The sequence below is a fragment of the Capra hircus genome, chromosome 15 (assembly GCF_001704415.2).
Source record: "Capra hircus breed San Clemente chromosome 15, ASM170441v1, whole genome shotgun sequence".
NCBI lineage: Eukaryota > Metazoa > Chordata > Mammalia > Artiodactyla > Bovidae > Capra > Capra hircus.
In genome coordinates this window covers 485,304-506,452 of record NC_030822.1, presented here as the reverse complement: position 1 = coordinate 506,452, position 21,149 = coordinate 485,304, and the positions used below count along the sequence as shown (strand labels likewise).

Genomic DNA, 21,149 nt, shown 5'->3' with positions numbered 1-21,149 from the left:
GGGGGGCCTGCACACAGCACGGGTGTCTTTCTCCAGCGACCGTGCCTCGCCACCCACACGTCCCCCCACGGAGCTGACAGCCCCTGGGAAGGGTTCTAAGAGGCCCAGGGGTTTCCCTTTTTTCCCCTTCTGTCTCTTGTAACAGGGCTTTTGGATCTTCCCAGGTGGCTCAGTGGTGACGAATCTGCCTGCCAAGCAGATGTGGGTTCGATCCCTGGGTCAGGAAGATCCCCTGGAGAAGGAAATGGCAACTCACTCCAGTATTCTAGCCTGGGAAACCCCATGGACAGAGGAGCCTGGCGGGCTGTAGTTGGTGGGGTCACAAAGAGTTGCGTACACCTGAGCATCTCAATCAGACCAGGACGTTGGGCTCTTGCATGCTGGGTGCTCCCTTCAGGCCCCGTCGCGGATGCCTGTCGGCTGTCGGGTGCGTGTTGACTCTTCCACGACTGTGTGCAGCTCATCTCTCCTCTCCGTCTTCCAGGTGTGTGGCTGAGTCTTACTGTCACTCTTCACCGTCACCCGGGGTGCTGACCCGACCAGCATCTCCCCCCGCCCCGCCTGTCGTAGAGCCCGGTTTCACCCCAGCCTGGTGTGGCCGCCACCCCTGCCTTCAGATGGGAGCAGAGTGTGAATGGCCTTCCTGAGAGAGAGAGCCCCGTTCCTTTGTTTCCCTGTAACCATCCCTGGGCCTGACCCGGCACACGGTCTCGCCCGGGAGGAGCCTGAGCGCCTCACCACCTTTCCTACCCCACCGGCTCTGAAGCGCCTCCTCCGGGACTGTAGGGACCACACCGGCTTCCGTCTCCCCTCCGACGTGCCAAACTGTGGCCTGTGCCTTGGGGAGCCCACCTGAGACCTCCCCGGTGCTGCTCTGCCTACCTCACGGAGTGTTCTCCCCAGCACTGGAATGGTTTGTTTTAAAGTGGGATATCGTTAACAAAGCAAGGGGATTCTTCCAAGTTTGGCAACAGTAAGACCTGGGCCGGAGTCTCCTGCCTGGCAGGATCCCAGTCCTCCCAGCTTATGGTCCTTGTCTGAAAGCAGGAGGCGCGGGCAGAGGTCGCTGTGGTCTCGGAAGCTGCCTTCTCTGAAGCGCAGCCTTGGAACGACGCTCCCAGTGTGCTGAGCTGTGTGGCCGCCTTCCACCTCTGTCTCTGCTGTCCTTCCTCATGTGGACTCAGGGACGCACCGCCTGAGACCGTCATCTGAGGTTACTGTCTGTCTAGGCTGGGCTGTGGCGTCACCGTGCCCGTATCTGGGTCTGGGGAGCTGCTGTTCACTGCGGGGAGGCCCAGAATAACCAGGCCTGTAAAATCAGCCGGGGCTCAGGTCCTTGAGGGTCAGGCTCTGGGAGCTTTCAGACAGGGGCAGCTGTGAGTGTTCAGGCATTTCATGTGTTCCAGATGTATTTTTATAATCGTATGTGTGACATGTACGTACATATATGCATGCGTCTCTCAGGAAGTAGGGAACTGGAAATGAGGATATTCTAACCTCAAAAGAGTAACTTGAACTAGGCTAAAAATCAGGAATCATAGTAGAAACGTGATCTTCTCCTGTCATTGGGAAACTTGCTGTTTTCTACACAAGTGCTCAGACCACCCAGATGGCTGGGGTGGGCACCAGGCAGGTCCCCGCTAGCAGACACGAGGAGGGACGAGCTCACCACCCCTCCCCGCTTGCTGCCCAGGCTGGGCTTGTCCTGAGAACACCCCATCGCAGTCTGGTTTTGTTCGCATGACCGTGGGGCTGTCCTGTGTCCAGGACTAAGCCAGCTCGGGAAGCCAAGGTCCACTCAGCAGTTCTTCCTGCTCCCAGGTTAGTGGACTTGATAGATTGCTTGTCGCCCCCACTCGTCATGGAGGAAACAACAGCCAGGAAATTTTTAAGCTCCTGGCTGTCCTGGCCAGCCTCCCGATTCGTACTTCAGCTTTGACTTGAGTGCTTTCTAGGATAGGGGAGCAGCCTGACCCAGGCACCCCGCCTTCCTGTGCCAGGGCCACTCACTCAGCCAGCGCCCAGCACTCGGACGGAGCCGAGGGGGCCCCGTCGCCTGTGGCTGTGATGTCCGACTCAGGCCTGGCTCCAGCAAGGCAGGCAGCCAAGCTCCAATCAGACCTTTGCTCTCCTGAGACTCAGGCCTGGGGCTTATCATTTGGATACAAGTGAAGGGTTTTTTTGTTTTTTTTTAAAAATGTAAACTGGATAATTTTAATTGCTAATTTAAAAATAAATGACTCTATATACTGACTGTGAAGTGGTTCTGGCTCCAGGTCCCTGCGAAACACTTGCTGATGGGCTGCCCCACGTGGTGACTTGTGTTTGTTTTGGAAAGGGGTGAAAAAAATTTTTAACTGTGTGCTAGAGCAGGTGGATCCAAAGTTCTAATTTTTGAAAATGGTTTAACTCCCAAAGAATGCACTGTAAAGATCCATGTATTTGGATCTTAGCTTTCAAGGGAGTCCCCCCAAAAGACTTTGGCTTACTCACTGAGAATATCTGTGGCTCTGGGGTAAGTGGGGTGAGCCTGATGTGATGTAGCCGCAAGGCAGAACGATCCTCTGAGCTTGCTGTTGACTGTGACTCTTCACAGAGAGGTGATGTGTCTCTCAGCATCCTGGGTTCTAGAAGCCAGATCCATCTTCCTTTCCCTTCACGTCCGCTTCCGCACCCAGACCCATCCCTGCCTGCCTTCCTCTGAAACCCTCTCTGCAGTGACGTTGTTTCTCACGTGCTTTTTCTTTCCTCGTCTGGATGAACAGAAGAAGATCATGATCATGATCTGCTGTGTTATCCTTGCGATCATCTTAGCTTCTACTATTGGGGGCATATTTGCCTGAAAAAACACCAACAGGTGAGCCATCTCTGGGGGCCGGGGGTGGGGAGGGGGTCAGACCTGTTTTCACCTGAGATGCTTGTGTCCTGAAGGCTTGTCACCCGGTGCCTTATCTGCGTGGGATTGGGTGCTGCAGTAACTGTTGGAGAAAACCCAGAAACAGGGACATGAGTGAAGGGGGCGCTGGTAGAGCGTGGGTGGACCAGGAGGCAGAAGGAGGCGGTCTGTCCTGTAAGCAGGTCTGGCAGCAGAGGGTTTTGTTGGGAATCCTTTGCCTAAGGATGTTGGCTTCCTGTAGCGAAGGCCCTCCCACAGCGAGGGCTTTGGCACAGGGGAATGGTGGAGGACAAATTCGTTATTGACTAGAAGCACCCTGAAACTCTGGAAGAGGGCCACAGGGTGAACCCAGAGTAAGTAACGTCCTTCCCTTCGGAGGTCAGGAAGGTTTTTGCAGCCCTGAGCGCGGCCGCGGCCACCCTGCCGTATGCTCTGTGATCTCCCCTCCATTTCTGTCGTCCTTTCAGCCCTCACAGATGGACCCTCACCTGCTTTCTCAGTGCTTCTTCCACCTCTGTGGGGCCGCTGCTTCGCCGCCGCAGACTCCTCCCGAGTTGTTCTTCCCATTGTGAAACCTCGTATGAAATAGGACCTCAACCTTCTCCCCATTCAGAGTGACGCAAAGGGAGACAGAATATGGCCTTGGGCGGCAGGCAGGCTGACTGGGTGGGGGTATGGCGCTTTGTGGTGGGTTAGGAAGGCGGTACATGGACGAGAATGCGTGGGAAGGAGACCCTTTAGGAAATGGACTTGGAGCAGGAGCCCCCTGACTTCAGCTGTCGGGGGCGGAACTTCACTGCGGGGGGTTGTCCATCCGCTGCTGCTTCTGCACTTGCGGTTCCAGGTCTCACCTTTGACCCACCCTCCGTCCCCTTCCTTCATCAGAGCTTCCGTCTCTGAGGCGACTGTACAGTGATAGAGCCCGAGCATGGCTCCTCACTGCTGTGTCCACAGTGCTTAGCACAGCGCCTGTCTGTCCACTTTAGAGCTGCTATCTGTCCACTTTACTATGCTGATTTCTGCTATGGACGAATCCTTGGATTTGATTCAACACTGTAAGGCATCAGTGGGAAATGATCTATATCACAAGGCTATAAAAATGCCACAGAGTGGGTTGATCCACTTATGCAAAAGTATAGGAGTGCCCCCTCACCCCCCATTTCCACAACATACACTTTGAAGTCCTTTATCTACGGGAGGTGGGGATAGGAGTTGTGCATAGCCTGTTACTTTGCGGAGAGGGCTGGCCCAAGGATTGTGGTTCTGTAATTAAACGAAAGAAACAGGTTTATGCTGTGACTGAATGCCCCACAGTCATCACCACCACTGCTCCGTGAGCCCTAACAAAGAGGTGACAATGTTAGATCAGAAGGCCAAATGAACCCGTCATTATTACTTCTGATTCAGCTGCCAGCTAAGACGGGCGGCAGTGGCCAGCAACACGTGTACAACAGACTGTTCCAAACACGGTCCTCTATTCAAAGTTCGGGTGTGTTCTAATGCAGCCTAGTGATTATTGTACAAGATTCACTAAAAATACATTAAAATCACAGTATACGATTCTTGAGCATCACTCAACTGCTTAGATGAATCTGTACTTTGGAAAGTAAATTATTTTGCCATCAAGTCTAACTTTTTAAGAACAGGGGGTAAAAAAAATGGACACTTCAGTCAGTGTGCTGTTTTCTGCCCACTTTCAAAGGAAATATTTCTATCAATCTGTATCTCCTTTGGTTTGCTTACAGGATAGCAACCACTGCTAGCTAGCTCTGAAAAAACAGATGAACTTTGTTCAAGGCAAACACGGAGCTGGAATCACGGGCTTTTGAATGACCCAGGCCCTCGCTCATTCAGCAGTAGGGATCTGAGTGCTGGGCAGCCCCTGCCCTGTGCTAGGACCTATAGGGACACAGACGCAGAGCCAAGCACCCTCCATCCTCAGAGGGTTTCAGGCCTAGGAAGGACCACAGCATTGAGCTTTTCCATCAGTTTCTTTTGCTAAAACGCAAGGGTATGTCTCTTGCCACACTGTCCCAACACCCCCCCCTTCCACGACTGAGAGAAGATGGGTAGCTGGGCATAAATAAATATGTTGTCAATTATTTTGTGTACTGCTGTCTTCTCTTTGTTTTTCCAGAAACAGTAGAAGTTTGTAACTAGTAAAGTGGCATAAGCTTCCCGGTGGCTCAGAGGGTAAAGCACCTGCCTGCAACGTGGGAGACCAGGGTTCGATTCCTGGGTCGGGAAGTTCCCCTGGAGAAGGAAATGGCAACCCACTCCAGTATTCTTGCCTGGAGAATCCCGTGGATGGAAGAGCCTGGTGGGCTACAGTCCATGGGGTCTCAAAGAGTCGGACACGACTGAGCGAGCTCACTTCTAAAGTGGCATAAAAACTAGCTCCTGAAGTGTGTATATATAAAAGGTTGACTTGTATCAGAGGTGGGAAAGGAAACGTGATTTCGCCTTGAAGACATTCTTTCCGTTGAGAACCAGTCAATTAGGTCTGGTTCTTAATCCTTTAAGGGACTGAGCGACCAGTGAGAAGTCACATCGTCTTGAGCTGATGCTCACACTTTAATATAATGCACTTAAAAGAATCTGACAAGTGATGTACAGTTTTTCAGAGCGTCTGTTCATATGCTGCTCCTCGGTTATGACATCAGAGGTACCCAAAGACCCGAAGGACTGGCTTAGGGGCGCGAAGGCGTGGATTCCCACTCCTGAGCCTCACTACACGCGCTCAGGCATGTAGAACTTGCCCCAGTACCGCCCCCGGTGGGTCAGGTCGTAGGGGCTCAGCACCTTCCGTATCCCCAGCATGTTGGCGGTGGTGATGCGCTCAAAGGTCCAGGGGTTCTGGTTGTTCCGTTCTCGCTCCTCTTGGTCTTTCTGCATCTTCTCTAGAGTCTCACGGCTCACGGCCTTGGCAGGGAAAGGCAACTTGTGGGCAACTTGGTTAAGGATGCCTTGTACCTCCTGGAATTCGCAGCGCCCACCCACCTCGACTATGAGGCGGCCCGCCTTCACAGGAGTCACGTAGTGGTCGATGGCACCCTTGCCGCCCCCCATGCGCTGCCCCATACTCTTGCGGGTGATGGCCTTGAATGGGGCTGGTACTCGCCATAAGGCAAACATGTTCTTGGGGTCCATGAAGCGGTTGATTGTCAGGCGCATCATTTCAAAATGCCCCCAATGGAGGTAACCGCCACCCAGTGCCTAGAAGTGAATGGAAGCATTAGAAACACGTAGAAATTTAGATATCCTTCATTTGTGCTTTAATAGGTGGCACTTGTGGTAAAGAACCCTCCTGCCAATGCAGGAGACAGACAGACCGGTTCGATCCCTGGGTTCGGAATATCCCCTGCGGGAGGCCATGGCAAACCCACTCCAATATTCTTGCCTTGAGAATTCCATGCAGAGGAGCCTGGCAGGTTAGAGACCATAGCATCACAAAGAGTTGGATGCAAGTGAAGCGATTTAGCACGGCTGGGTGCTGTTCTTACAATGATACACGTGAAAGTAAAAATATAAATTCTAATAAGCACAGTGGAGGGAAAGCCTAGGGTATGATGGTAACAGAACAAGTGCGGACCCACTTCAATGGACAGCCAGGGAAGAGCTCTTTGAGGAGGTGAGGTTTATAGCTAACGCCAGAAGTGAACGAACCAGCCAACGGAAAACAGATGAGCGTTCCAGGCAGAGGAATGGCACACACGAAGGCCACAGTGAGCCTGAGCAGAAGCCAGTGTGGCTGGGGTGGAGAGAGGAACGCGGAGCACACCGAGGTGCTGAAAGGCTGGCAGGGGCTGGGTGGCCAGGCTTTGGGAAGCAGACTTGAAAACCTCTGGCTGCCTGGTGGGAACTAAACCGCCATCCACAGCCATTTGTGTAGGTAACGACGTCAAGTTTTCACAGACGCCACCTGATGAGCAGGATATGTTTAGACATCCCACATACTGACTCATGGATAATCCTGATCAGAGGTTTGAGTAGATCTCACGGTCTGACTATGGGATAAATGAGGTAACGTCTTCCGTCTCCTGCTTTTACATTATTTTCACTCCACATTAAAAAACATTTATGACTCAATGCTTACTGGGTGTTGCACATCAGTTTAAAGAGCTGCTGGTGGCAGTTCTAGTGAAAGCTGTGGAGGAAGAGACCAGAAGGAACCCAAGGAGTCTGTTTTAGTCCCTGGCTTCCGTCCTGTAGCCGTTTGACGCTGAACTCACCAAGATTGCAAAGTTGCCTTCTGTGAACTCAGTGGCTTCAGTGGAAGGACCTCGTATGTCACGCAGGTTTTTAGGCTCTCTTCTCACTTTTGGCACAAGCGGTGCCCTTTCAACAAATCTCAGCTTGGGCTTTTCAGGAATGGAGACATCTAAAAGGAGCATAGACAAGCAAGAATAAGTCAAACCAAAGGATTTGACTTCGGTCAATGTTGAAGGATCCATTTTTTTCCTAGACAGATTCATAACAACCAGGTCAAAGCCTTAAAGTTACCACTCAACAACAATTCCAAAAGTGTATTAGATTTACCTTGTAGAAATGTTTTTGAACCTTTTAAGATAGCAAAGTTTTAAATTGCCAACCAAAATGCCCTTTTAAAATGCCTAACCTAAAGGGACTGTTAGGGAAGGTATAGAGATATGAGACAGTCACAAAATAACACAAGGTAACATTTTTTTGTGTATGTGAATGTTTCACGTGCTGCAGTTAAGCTGAATTCTTTACATGCATTATCTCTTAATCTTCAAAACAACTTTATAGCCCTGTTTTTTTTTAGGGCTTCCTTTTTAGATTTTTTAAACTTTTCAAAGTTTAACACACATATATTAAAGGGTCCAATATGAAATGTGAATTATCACAAAGTGAACACACAAACGTACACACATAACTATCATCCAGATAAAGAAATGGAAAGTAGTAATTTTAATCTCCATTTTATAGAAGAGGAACTTCAGGCCTGGAGACATTTTATAATTTGATCTGGGCCATCCAAAACAGCAAAGCCAGGCAGTATGATACTATATTGTACATAAAAGTTAAGTTCTCCTGCTTGCCACATTCTTATTGGGAGACTTACAACCTAGTACTCCTTTGATTTATGCTCTTTGCTTTATCTGTTCAAGGGCATTTCACACTGAGAGCTGTATATATCCTACCATGTGCTTGCCTGGTGAAGGTAGGTGGGCAGAAACCCAGGCCACACACACTATGTCTTTATCAGGTCTGACACTTTGACAATATGGAAAAAAATTAACTTGTCATTTACAGTTATTTCCATAGTAAAATAAGCATGGGTCTGTGATGGAGTCAAAATATAAAACAGGAGACTTTAAGGACTACAAAAACTGCCACCTGCCATTTCTATGTGTCTTGGGCTTCCCTGGCAGTTCAGCAGTAAAGAATCTGCCTGCCAGTGCAGATGTGTGTTTGATTCCTGGGTCAAGAAGAACCCCTGGGGAAGGAAAGGGCAACCCACTCCAGTATTCTTGCCTGGAAAATCCCACTGTCAGAGGAGCCTGGCAGGCTATAGTCCAAGGGGTTGCAAAAGAGTCAGACACCACGAGCACACAACAGAGAAACCTAGTAACATTTTCTCCCGATTTTTTCTCCCGTCTCCACGGCTGTATGCACTCCAGTGGGTGTAGTAGTTTCACAGCTATTTGTACAAGATGAGGCAGCTTCAGAAGTCCAGGCATCTTTCATATTTTTGAGATTTCCAATATATTTTCAAAAGTGTAAGATTTATCAAATTGTGGCTTACCTTGCTGTTTATATTAATAAACTAATGCTTTTCACACAGTAGGTACATGCACATATGTGACCTCATCTGGAGCAAACACCAGAAGTCTAAATTGGAGGCCAATTAGGTGCAGCTGAGAAGGGGGCTGCGGGTCTCGCACCAGTTGTAGGGCATAGGGGAGGTAATCCACTGATGATTTTAGCATTTAGAACACTGCCTGGCGTAGAGTGCCTTCAATACACGACTACTGAATGGATGAATGGGAATGGGGGCACAAGAAAACGCCTGCTCTTCACCCACCCCCCGCTAGGTTCCATCACAGGAAAGGCTTATAAACCAGAAGACAGATAAGCTCTCACCTTCAAACGTTGGCACCGGGAGCAGCGTCTTCAGGCCGGCACGGGCGGGCGGCGCTGCCCACGAATCTACAAAGAAAGGTCAGATTAAACCCCGAAGGCGACAGGGCCAGGGCCTGACGCGCTCTGTGCCTGACGCTCCTCACGGAGCTGTCCTGTGGGCCGCGGGCTCCACTCCGGGAGACCCGAGGCTCTCGGCCCCCGAGAAGGACCGGTCGGGGACTCGGAGGCGACCCCACGTCGCGCGGACGGTTCTGCACGAGTCTCTCCGCGTGAGGGGCGGAGGGCGCTGCAGGCCCGCCCGCGCTTCAGCACTCGCGAGGGCCTCAGGCGATGCGAGCACCCGACGGGGGTTGGGAGTGAAGCCGGGGGGACAGGGGACAGCTGACCTGACAGGGTCGCTCGCAGGAGGGGGGCGCGGGCGCCACTCAGCAGCCGCCACATGGTCCCGCGCGCGGCGCCCGGGAGCCTCGTCCCAAGCTGTTCCAGCCGCCGCTCCGTCGGGCCGGAAGTTGCGTTCGCGCCGGTCCAGGCCGCAGAGAGTCCCGGGTGGAAGCGGAGGAAACCGGAGGCTCGGGACCTGGGTTCCGGCCTGGCGCCCGCGCGGGCTGGCGGTCCGTCCCGAGATGGGTCCGGCGGGGACGGGCGCTGTCTCCGCCGAGGACCGCGCGGAGAGGGCCGGGCGCGCGTGTTGAGGTGCTGCCGTGCGGTTCTCTGCAACCCACCGCCTCTCGTGCTTCCTCCCTCCCGGGACGTGGGAAAAAGCGACGGACGCACGATTACCTTAACGTTTCCCGGGCTCTGCGCTGAATGCGCCTCGTCCTGGTGTTGAGTCCTCAACGAATCTCTGCAACAAGCGCGTCCCTACACCCACTTCGCAGATTCCATCTCCAAGGCCAAAGGTTTAACTTTCCCCAAGTCCCACACCGGGAAAGTGGTGCAACCCGATTTTGAGCTTAGTCTGCGATTCCGAAACGCAGTGAACGCACAATGTCAAAACCTGGTATCCAGTTAAAATGAAAAACGGTGTGATTATTCTGGGAGAAGATTGGGCAAGTCATCTCTATGGGCCCGAAGCTTTTTCATGTTTAGAAAGAGGCTCTTTCCCCAAGCTTCTAGACGGAAAATGGGATTACCAGTCGAGGCTGATATCTAATGTACTTAAGTCCTGCTAAATCCGCGCGTGGTCTTTCTCCAAGGATTAATTTCGTAAATGGCAACAATAAAACCTGTAATCTCGCACAGCTGTTGGGAGAACCCTCCCTGCCCACAGTTTTATGTACTTCTTGACTGCACGTTGAATCTGTATCAGATGAGTTAGTGGGTTTTATTGCAGCCACTCATATCTGTCCCAAGAACGGCTCTGAAAGGGTTAAACTGCCCCCCACCCCCCACCTGCCCAGCCTGGGTCAGATTTTGGGCAGCTCTTCTGTGCTCTCCTTGCCTCTCCACAAAAAGTGGGCGATTCCCACGTGCTCAGGCATTTAAAAGTCGCAAGCCGAACGCTGTATAATATTGTTTTGGGTAGAGAATAAACCTGCAGTACAGACACTCCTTTGATTGGACTCAAGTCTTTCGGTACCCTGAAACGTCTACCTCATTACTTATTTTAAAAGAACTATACATTAACTCAAATTTCTGCATTTAAGCAGTAACTGTAATGTCTATTTTTTCCTTGTAAGAGTTAAGTACAATGGAGGCTACAAATATGAAAATCCAGTGGTCCTATCTTTATGAATTTATGTAGAGGATATGATGGGAATACAAACAGCTAACACTGAGATATGAGAAGAATAAATAAAGGGAGTGAAAGATGGAAGGATGGACCTGAGGTCTTCCCGGATCACAGAAAATGATCTTTCCCCTCAAATTTTTCACAGCTGTTTATTTACACTTCTCTTCTGACAGTTCAGGGCTAGTTCTTTGTAGGAAAATGAAGTTCAGGGATTACATGAATTGCTATACAGCTAATATGGTGCAAAATAGGGAATCTTGACAGACTGAGTTTTATTGGAATGTTTGCTAGCATCTCCAAAAAGCTGGTTTTCAGACTTTCCTCAGACCTTCGTTAAAATGTAAATATCTGGTTACTACTTATTCAGTTGAGTTCAGTTCAGTTCAGTTGCTCAGTCGGGTCCGACTCTTTGCGACCCCGTGAATCGCAGCACGCCAGGCCTCCCTGTCCATCACCAACTCCCGGAGTTCACTCAGACTCACATCCATCAAGTCAGTGATGCCATCCAGCCATCTCATCCTCGGTCATCCCCTTCTCCTCCTGCCCCCAATCCCTCCCAGCATCAGAGTCTTTTCCAATGAGTCAACTCTTTGCGTGAGGTGGTCAAAGTACTGGAGCTTCAGCTTTAGCATCATTCCTTCCAAAGAAATCCCAGGGTTGATCTCCTTCAGAATGGACTGGTTGGATGTCCTTGCAGTCCAAGGGACTCTCAAGAGTCTTCTCCAACACCACAGTTCAAAAGCATCAATTGTTCGGCACTCAGCCTTCTTCACAGTCCAACTCTCTCATCTATACATGACCACAGGAAAAACCATAGCCTTCACTAGACGGACCTTAGTCGGCAAAGTAATGTCTCTGCTTTTGAATATACTATCTAGGTTGGTCATAACTTTTCTTCCAAGGAGCAAGCGTCTTTTAATTTCATGGCTGCAGTCACCATCTGCAGTGATTTTGGAGCCCCCCAAAATAAAGTCAGACACTGTTTCCACTGTTTCCCCATTTATTTCCCATGAAGTGATGGGACCAGATGCCATGATCTTCGTTTTCTGAATGTTGAGTTTTAAGCCAACTTTTTCACTCTCTTTCACTTTCATCAAGAGGTTTTTTAGCTCCTCTTCACTTTCTGTCATAAGGGTGGTGTCATCTGCATATATGACATTATTGATATTTCTCCTGGCAATCTTGATTCCAGCTTGTGTTTCTTCCAGTCCAGCGTTTCTCATGATGTACTCTACATAGAAGTTAAATAAGCAGGGTGACAATATACAGCCTTGACATACTCCTTTTCCTATTTGGAACCAGTCTGTTGTTCCATGTCCAGTTCTGACTGTTGCTTCCTGACCTACATACAGATTTCTCAAGAGGCAGGTCAGGTGGTCTGGTATTCCCATCTCTCAGAATTTTCCACAGTTTATTGTAATCCACACAGTCAAAGGCTTTGGCATAGTCAATAAAGCAGAAATAGATGTTTTTCTGGAACTCTCTTGCTTTTTCCACGATCCAGCAGATGTTGGCAATTTGATCTCTGGTTCCTCTGCCTTTTCTAAAACCAGCTTGAACATCAGGGAGTTCACGGTTCACATATTGTTGAAGCCTGGCTTGGAGAATTTTGAGCACTACTTTACTAGTGTGTGAGATGAGTGCAATTGTGTGGTAGTTGGAGCATTCTTTGGCATTGCCTTTCTTTGGTATTGGAATGAAAACTGACCTTTTCCAGTCCTGTGGCCACTGCTGAATTTTCCAAATTTGCTGGCATATTGAGTGCAGCACTTTCATAGCATCATCTTTCAGGATTTGAAACAGCTCAACTGGAATTCCATCACATCCACTAGCTTTGTTTGTAGTGATGCTTTCTAAGGCTCACTTGACTTCACATTCCAGGATGTCTGGCTCTAGATGAGTGATCACATCATGATTATCTGGGTCGTGAAGATCTTTTTTGTACAGTTCTTCCGTGTATTCTTGCCACCTCTTCTTAATATCTTCTGTTAGGTCCATACCATTTCTGTCCTTTATCGAGCCATCTTTGCATGAAATATTCCCTTGGTATCTCTAATTTTCTTGAAGAGATCTCTAGTCTTTCCCATTCTGTTCTTTTCCTCTATTTCTTTGCATTGATCACTGAAGAAGGCTTTCTTATCTCTTCTTGCTCTTCTTTGGAACTCTGCATTCAGATGCTTATATCTTTCCTTTTCTCCTTTGCTTTTCACCTCTCTTCTTTTCACAGCTATTTGTAAGCCCTCCCGAGACAGTCATTTTGCTTTTTTGCATTTCTTTTTCTTGGGGATGGTTTTGATCCCTGTCTCCTGTACAATGTCACGAACCTCATTCCATAGTTCATCAGGCACTCTATCTATCAGATCTAGTCCCTTAAATCTATTTCTCACTTCCACTGTATAATCATAAGGGATTTGATTTAGGTCATACCTGAATGGTCTAGCGGTTTTCCCTACTTTCTTCAATTTGAGTCTGAATTTGGTAATAAGGAGTTCATGATCTGAGCCACAGTCAGCTCCTGGTCTTGTTTTTGTTGACTGTATAGAGTTTCTCCATCTTTGGCTGCAAAGAACGTAATCAGCTGATTTCGGTGTTGACCATCTGGTGATGTCCATGTGTAGAGTCTTCTCTTGTGTTGTTGGAAGAGGGTGTTTGCTATGACCAGTGCATTTTCTTGGCAAAACTCTATTAGTCTTTGCCCTGCTTTATTCCGCATTCCAAGACCAAATTTGCCTGTTACTCCAGGTGTTTCTTGACTTCCTGCTTTTGTATTCCAGTCCCCTATAATGAAAAGGACATCTTTTTGGGGGTGTTAGGTCTAAAAGGTCTTGTAGGTTTTCATAAAACTGTTCAACTTCATTTTCTTTAGTGTTACTGGTTGGGGCATAGACTTGGATAACTGTGATATTGAATGGTTTGCCTTGGAGATGAACAGAGATCATTCTGTCGTTTTTGAGATTGCATCCAAGTACTTTATTTTGGACTCTTTTGTTGACCATGATAGCTACTCCATTTCTTCTGAGGGATTCCTGCCTGCAGTAGTAGATGTAATGGTCATCTGAGTTAAATTTACCCGTTCCAGTCCATCTTAGTTCGCTGATTCCTAGAATGTCGACGTTCACCCTTGCCATCTCTTGTTTGACCACTTCCAATTTGCCTTGATTCACGGACCTGACATTCCAGGTTCCTATGCAATATTGCTCTTTACAGTATCAGATCTTGCTTCTATAACCAGTCACATCCACAACTGGGTATTGTTTTTGCTTTGGCTCCATCCCTTCATTCTTTCTGGAGTTATTTCTCCACTGATCTCCAGTAGCATATTAGGCACCTAATGACCTGGGGAGATTCTTTTTTGGTATCCTATCATTTTCCCTTTTCATACTGTTCATACGGTTCTCAAGGCAAGAATAATGAAGTGGTTTGCCAGTCCCTTCTCCAGTGGACCACATTCTGTCAGGCCGCTCTACCATGACCCGCCCATCTTGGGTTGCCCCGCAGGCATGGCTTGGTTTCATTGAGTTAGACAAGGCTGTGGTCCTAGTGTGATTAGATTGACTAGTTTTCTGTGAGTATGGTTTCAGTGTGTCTGCCCTCTGATGCCCTCTTGCAACACCTACCATCTTACTTGGATTTCTCTTACCTTGGGCGTGGGGTATCTCTTCACGGCTGCTCCAGCAAAGCACAGCCACTGCTCCTTACCTTGAACGAGGGTAATACTACTACTTGTTAAGAAACTCTAAAGATGAGGTTCAGGAATTTCTGTCATGAAGTAGCCCTCTCAGTGATTCTAATACCTAATCAAGTTTGGGAATCTGTGCTCTGTGAGCACTTTGAAAGTTTTAAAAAGTAGAGTATAGGCACCAGGCATTGTTTCTGGATTATTGAGGCCGATATCCACTGACATTTATAATTCTCCTATCTGTATAAAAAATATCTAACACCTCAGTTTTTAATTTCTTATTCTAAATTCCAGAGATGAAGATAAAAAATCTGTAGCCCAGTCCCAGGTCCAGGTGTTGACTGAACATAACATGCGTGCACACATAACATGCATACACACTCGTGTGTGCATGTGTGTGTGTATGCTCTCACTTTAATAAAAATATTGGATTCTTGCTTATCAGATTCTAATCAGAATATCATAATGTAATAAATAACCATGCAGGCTCTTCACTTCAGGAGGCCCACGGAACCTTCTCGAGGGGCTAGTTAATATTAGCTTTTTTTTAAATAAATCCACTTAGCTTCCATATGGTGTAGAGCATTAGTAAAAGGGCAGTGGTACCATAGCTTTCCACCACAAAAACAGCGTCCCGGCGACTTCCCTGGTGATGCGGTAGCTCAGAGTCCGCCTGCCGTTGCGGGGGACACAGGTGTGAGCCCTGGCCTGGGAGAATCCCACGCGCTGCGGAGCAGCTGAGCCCGTTCGCCGCAACTATCGAGCCTGCGCTCTAGAGCCCGTGCGCGGCAGCTACTGCGCATCCCGCCCCGGCTGCAGCCTGAACTTGTAGAGCCCGCGCTCCGCAACCCGAGAACCACCGCAGCGAGAAGCCTGCGCGCACACGCAGGAGCAGCCCCCGCCCCCCAAGCAGAGACAGCCGCGTGCGGCAAGGGAGACCCAGCGCAGCCAAGCCCGCGCAGGCGAGTTGAAGGCACGCTGCGCGCTAACGCAGTGTTGGTAGTGAACGTACTGCAGACGTGCTGTTTACCGAGCGCTCTCGTGCACACGCAGGGTACCTACCGTATTGGAGTCCTTTTTTCTGTAGATGATGGTGGAAACAAGGCTCAGAGAAGTCTCCCGTCATTGCACGTGTATCCACCGAGCGTCTAGCTTACTGCCCCGAGAGGCATGCGTGTCTACACACGCCCCAGAGCTCTCCAGCTAAATTAGTCAGTCAGACTCTTGGGGGGTTACTAGAGTTTTACAAGGGAGTTATTTCCAGCATTTCTCATGGAGTGAGTCGACAGGCACGAAGAATGGATCAACCTCTAATTGTTTGACCAACAAGAGGGAACCATGACAACTGCTGTTCTTGCTTTTGTCTTGGAATTTATAGACGAGATCCATGGTGTTTCTTTTTTTTTTTTTTTCAGGTTTTAAAACTTTTTATTTGCATATTAAAAAACTGTGCATTCCAGTAATTAAAATCATTTGAACAACAACAACAACAACAAAAAAAGGCACTCTGATTAAACTGCAATTTACAGCCCGAAGAACACCTTGGACCAGCTTCTTACTCTAGATTTCACCGTCGTCCCACCCAGCTTCCTCCTTCACCAACATGCAAGTTCTGGTCCTTCCCTGCCAGCCACACAGGCAGATGGGAGAGGCAGGCGCGGCCTACGTTGTTAGTGGTTCTCCATTCTTTGATGTGAAAAGGGGTAGCACAGTCATTTAAACTCGACCCAGCCTCTTTGCATCTTACAAAGTTAAAGAACTGAAAGAAGTAGAATAGGAAGGCAATGCTTGTGGAATGTTCAGTGCGTGCTGGTGGCGCACGCTTCATTACGACTCGCCTGCTTGCTTCTCCTGTTCAATCGTTTCTTTCGAAGGCAGTGGATTTTTCTCTTGCGTTTCCGTTTTCTTCAATTTCGACTTATCGAACTTCTCAATCTCAGCCATATGGGGTTTGTCAGACATGGTTGCAGAGGGCGTGGAGCGAGCTGCGAGCGAGTGAAGTCAGGTCTGCGCTGTGGCCGCCGCCGAGAGCCCCGTGGTATTTCTATGAATGTTTTCACCATAGTAAATGAATCCCCATTGTGGCTTAGTCAAGTTATTTACAAGTCTGTTATTATAGACCATGCTGTAATAAACATCCTTATTCATACCATTTTGGTACTGTTTTGGTATTTCTATTGGGCAAATTCCAAAGAAAAATCACTGGATCAAAGGGATGTTCACTTAAAATCATTTTGCCTCATAAAATTGCATAAAACTAGGTTGCATAAAACCAACAATGTATGAGCATGACTGTTTATACACACCCTTTCTGAGAAAGGATGTGAAAGTTCTTTTAGAGCTTTCCAATTTGACAGGTGAAAAACCACATCCAATGTTATGTTTATAACAGGACTTGAACACAGAACTGCCTCTGACTCAGTTTGGCCTGAGGCCCCAAGGTATGTGATAATTCCTGTAATTCAGATTGAGGAGTTGAGCTTCCTAGTCTGGACTTATTAATATAAAGGAGCTGATGGGGACTGGCTTTGCTGTTCTTAGCTACCCACTCTCCTCTAGTGTGCAGTTCATTACTCAGTCGTGTCCAGGTCTTTGGGACCCCATGGACTGTAGTCCGCCAGGCTCCTCTGTCCATGGGATTCTTCAGGCAAGAACACTGGAATGGGTTGCCCTTTTCTTCTCCAGGGGATCTCCCTGACCCCGGTCTCTCACATTCCAGGCAGGATCTTCACTATCTGAGCCACTAGGGAAGCCGCAGTCTGTAAGAAGCACCAGAAAAATTTTAAAAAGGCAGGAGAAACTGGTGATTACAATAAGGGTTTCTCTGGACAGAGCTGATACTCTGTGAGTTTCACTTCCCTCCCGGCGGGTCAGGGATGAAGTGCTCCGTGAGGCTCAGTGAGAGCCAGTTCAAGATCATCTCGTTGACACAGGACTGGGAAAGTCTGTGTTTGGAGGCTGACCAAAGCAGCCTTCGGCTTCAGAGAAGGAAGTGGCCACGTCTGCACTGATGTCAAGTCAAAGGTGTGGCCGTGCTGTTGGCCGGAAGGGGACCCCCGTGCAGGGTGCAGTTCGCAGCTTTCTCTCGTCCTGGCCAGCAGGACCCCCTGGAGAGGCGAGGCGAAAGAAGCTAGAGGAGTGGGACCGACGGATGGCCAGGGCCAGTGAGAGAGTTACAGGCAACAGTCGGCTGTTCAGCAGCGGTGGGTGTGCTGCAAGGCACCTGAGGTGCCCTCCGCAGTCAGTGTGCGTGTCCTCTGAAAACCCCGTGAAGCACCGCGAGGAGGAAGAGTCCACTTCACAGTGCACCCTGGGCGACTTCCCTGGTGGCCCCGTGGGTAAGACTTTGCCTTCCAGTACCAGGGGTGTGGGTTTGATTCCTGGTCGGGGGGCGAAGATCCCGCATGCAACCCGGGGCCAAAAACCCAAAACACAAAATGGAAGTAATATTGTAACAGATTCAATAAAGACTGGAAATGATCCACATTAAAAAAAAAAAAAAATCCTGAAACAGCTATCTCCGACCCAGTGGAATTCTGTAACAAAGTATCCCAGACTGGGTAGCAGAAACAGTAGAAGGTTACTGCCCGGAAAATCCCATGGGCGGAGGAGCCTGGTGGGCTGCAGTCCATTGGGTCACTAAGAGTCGGACATGACTGAGCGACTTCACTTTCACTTTTCACTTTCCTGGATCGGAGAAGGAAATGGCACCCCACTCCAGTGTTCTTGCCTGGAGAATCCCAGGGGCGGGGGAGCCTGGTGGGCTGCCGACTCTGGGGTCGCACAGAGTTGGACACGACTGAAGCGACTCAGCAGCAGCAGCAGCAGCCCGGCTATTCTGGGGGCCCAAGTGTGCAGTCAAGGTGTCAGCGTTTCTCCTGAGTTGTGGCAAAGGGCCTGCTCTAAGCATCTCTGCTGGGCTGGCAGATGGCCGTCCTCTCCCTGTGGCTCTTCATACCGTTTTCCCTCTGTGTTGGTCTGTCATGCGTCCAAAGCCCCACCTTTTATAAGGACACTAATCATATTGGATTAGGGCATAACCTTGGTTACCTCACTTTAACTTGATTTCCTCTGTGAAGATCCTCGCTTCAAATAAGGCATTTTTAGGTATTGCTGGTTAGGACTCCAGCTTACCTTTACTAGGGGGAGAGGAGGGTACAGGTCAGCTCCTAGCAGGTGCCATGACTGTAAGCCATCCCAAAGGGGTCAGAGGTGAGGGGTCAGGGGCAGGAAAGGTCGTAAGTGTTGGTACATGTGCAGAAATGAGAACTAAAGGCCCCTCCCCTTGCCTCCATTTTTGTTTTCACTGCTCTCTCTCTGGCTGAAACTCAAAGGGGGGAGCAGCTTTACTTTTAAATGCAATTCCAAGTTTCAATTATCACACAATTTTGGACATTTTAGTTACTGAAGTCAATATGTTTTCTGTGACTGGGAGTGACAATACAACTCTTTTTTTTTTTTTTTTTTTTTAATCAAGGAGTGAGGAGAAAACGCAACCAAACGGCCTTCCAGAGTGAGTCTGGATAAGCAGTAGCAGGCTAAGCTGTAGCTGATCCCGACAGCATCCCCTGGGCTCTGCGCAGTGGCACCGCTTGCCTCCTGGTTACACACTCTGCATATTTTGTTTGGCTGCACCCTGCTGCATTCGGGGGTTCCCTGACCAGGGACTGAACCTGGCCCCCTGCCTTGGGAGCACAGAGTTTTAAACACTCAACCACCAGGGAAGTCCCTAGTTTGCAATTTAAAAAAATTACTAGAGATGATGAACTTTTCTCATCTTTTTGGTTTCATATCTTTTTGTCTGTTTTTCTGGATGTGTGATTCGCTTTTTTGTGTGTTTTGAGTTTCAATCACACTGTTCATTTTTTTTCTTCCAGATTCAAAGCTGCTTGTTGTGTATATTAATTCCTGTTCAGGTGTATGTGTTTTGATTTTTTTTCATCTTTTAGTACGTCCTTTAACTTTTTTGAGGCATGATGATTATAATTTTTTAAGCAGTAAAATCTACCAGTAATTTTAAGAGTTTTTTAGACTGATCATATGATTATAAGGGACAGAGGTAAAGCTCTAACATAATTCTTTTCCAAGTTGAAAATCCTCATTTGGTATGTGACTTTATAATGTACTAAATTCCCACATTTTAATTTTTTTGAGTTCCTTCTGACATTTCACTCCACTCCCATAGTCTCTCTGTTCTGAAACCAGTGCCTCACTGTTTTAATTATCATTAATTTATTACACATTTTTACAGACATCTGGTCAAGTTCTTCACTTTTGCACTATACTCTGTGAAAAAATATTATGGCACATTTTGCATGCTTGGTCTTCAAGATAAAATTTAAAACTGTTCTTTTCTTTTTTTTTTTCATTTCACATTTATTTTATTCCTCCAGGTATATTGTTAGGTCCTTTGAAAACATGAGAGGGTAGCTTTTTTATTTCATTTATTTTTCTTTTTAAAAAAGTTTATTTATTTTTAACTGGAGGGTAATTGCTTTACAGTGTTGCTCTGGCTAGAGATTCCAATACTACGTTGAATGAAAGGGATGAGAATGGGCATCTTTGTCTTTCTGAGCTTGGAGGAAATGTTTTCAGTTTTTCATGGTTGAATAAAATGTTGGCTTGTAGGACTATCGTATATAGCCTTCATCATATTGAGGTATATTCCCTCTATTTCCACTTTGTGGATTCCATATTATTTTTAAATGGGGGATAGTATTTGGCGGTAATCTTCCTTCTTCTTTCCCTTGCATCTTCACAAAAGTAGTTAGGCACAACTGACCACTTCTTGACTACTTTTGAACTGTGGTGTTGGAGAAGACCCCTGAGAGTCCCTTGGACAGCAAGGAGATTAAACCAGTTAATCCTAAAATAAATCAACTCTGAATATTCTTTGGAAGGAATGATGCTGAAGCTGAAGCTGAAGCTCCAATACTTTGGCCACCTGATGCGAAGAGCTGGCTCATTTGAAAAGATCCTGATGCTGGGAAAGATTGAAGGCAGGAGGAGAAGGGGACGACAGAGGATGAGATGGTTGGATGGCATCACCAACTTGATGGACATGAGTCTGAGTAAACTCCGGGAGTTGGTGATGGACACGGAAGCCTAGCGTGCTGCAATCCATGGGGTCGCAAAGAGTTGGACACGACTGAGCGACTGAACTGAACTGACCACTTCCTGCGGGAAGCAAGCTCAGCCTTTACCAGCCATGACCGCTAGAGGTCACAAAAGCACTTAATACAGTCACTGAAACGCCTGAATGCAGTCTGGAGCATTAGCGGTTATGCAAAAATAAATCCACACAGATTGCATTTAGTTAAGGTTCCTTGTCAAAGTGGAATTGCGATTCCTCATAGCAGACCCATCGTCAGCCTCGCCCCCCTGTCCCCTACCCCTGCCAGTACAGATGAACCCAGTTAACCACGAGTGTGCTGAGTGACATCAGTCGCGTCAACCCTCTGTGGCCCTATGGACTGTAGCCCCCCAGGCTCCTCTGTCCCTGGGATTCTCCAGGCAAGGATACTGGAGTGGGTTGCCATGCCCTCCTCCAGGGGGTCTTCCCGACCCAGGGATCGCGCCCACGTCTTTTATGTCTCCTGCATTGGCAGGCGGGTTCTTTACCCCTAGTGCCACCTGGGAAGCCCACTTGATCACTAGGCAGGAAGTTAAAATGAGGTTTTCATACATGAAACCAGCCTAGGATCCTTGCTCTTTGCCTTCCATGCCCCTCTTTT

The 21,149-nt window shown here is 48.2% G+C and overlaps 2 protein-coding genes and 1 pseudogene across 4 annotated transcripts in view; 1 reads left to right on the top strand and 2 right to left on the bottom strand.

The window, feature by feature from the left end:
• STX3 (syntaxin 3) overlaps positions 1 to 5,005 on the top strand; it is a 46,430-nt gene extending 41,425 nt beyond the window's left edge. For all 3 annotated transcript variants that reach the window (XM_018059016.1, XM_018059015.1, XM_018059014.1), the window contains 2 exons: positions 485 to 2,857; positions 3,364 to 5,005. In XM_018059016.1, the coding sequence (XP_017914505.1) occupies positions 485 to 496 (12 nt within the window). In that variant the 3' untranslated portion in view covers positions 497 to 2,857; positions 3,364 to 5,005. The remainder of the gene's footprint in view (positions 1 to 484; positions 2,858 to 3,363) is intronic.
• Positions 5,445 to 9,552, bottom strand: MRPL16 (mitochondrial ribosomal protein L16). Its single transcript, XM_018059017.1, has 4 exons — positions 9,391 to 9,552; positions 9,005 to 9,070; positions 7,129 to 7,277; positions 5,445 to 6,112 (listed from the first exon to the last, which is right to left on the bottom strand). Exons 1-4 carry the CDS (start codon positions 9,443 to 9,445, stop codon positions 5,627 to 5,629), a joined length of 756 nt encoding a protein of 251 aa, XP_017914506.1. The 5' UTR covers positions 9,446 to 9,552; the 3' UTR covers positions 5,445 to 5,626.
• LOC102177456 lies at positions 16,199 to 16,392 on the bottom strand (annotated as a pseudogene).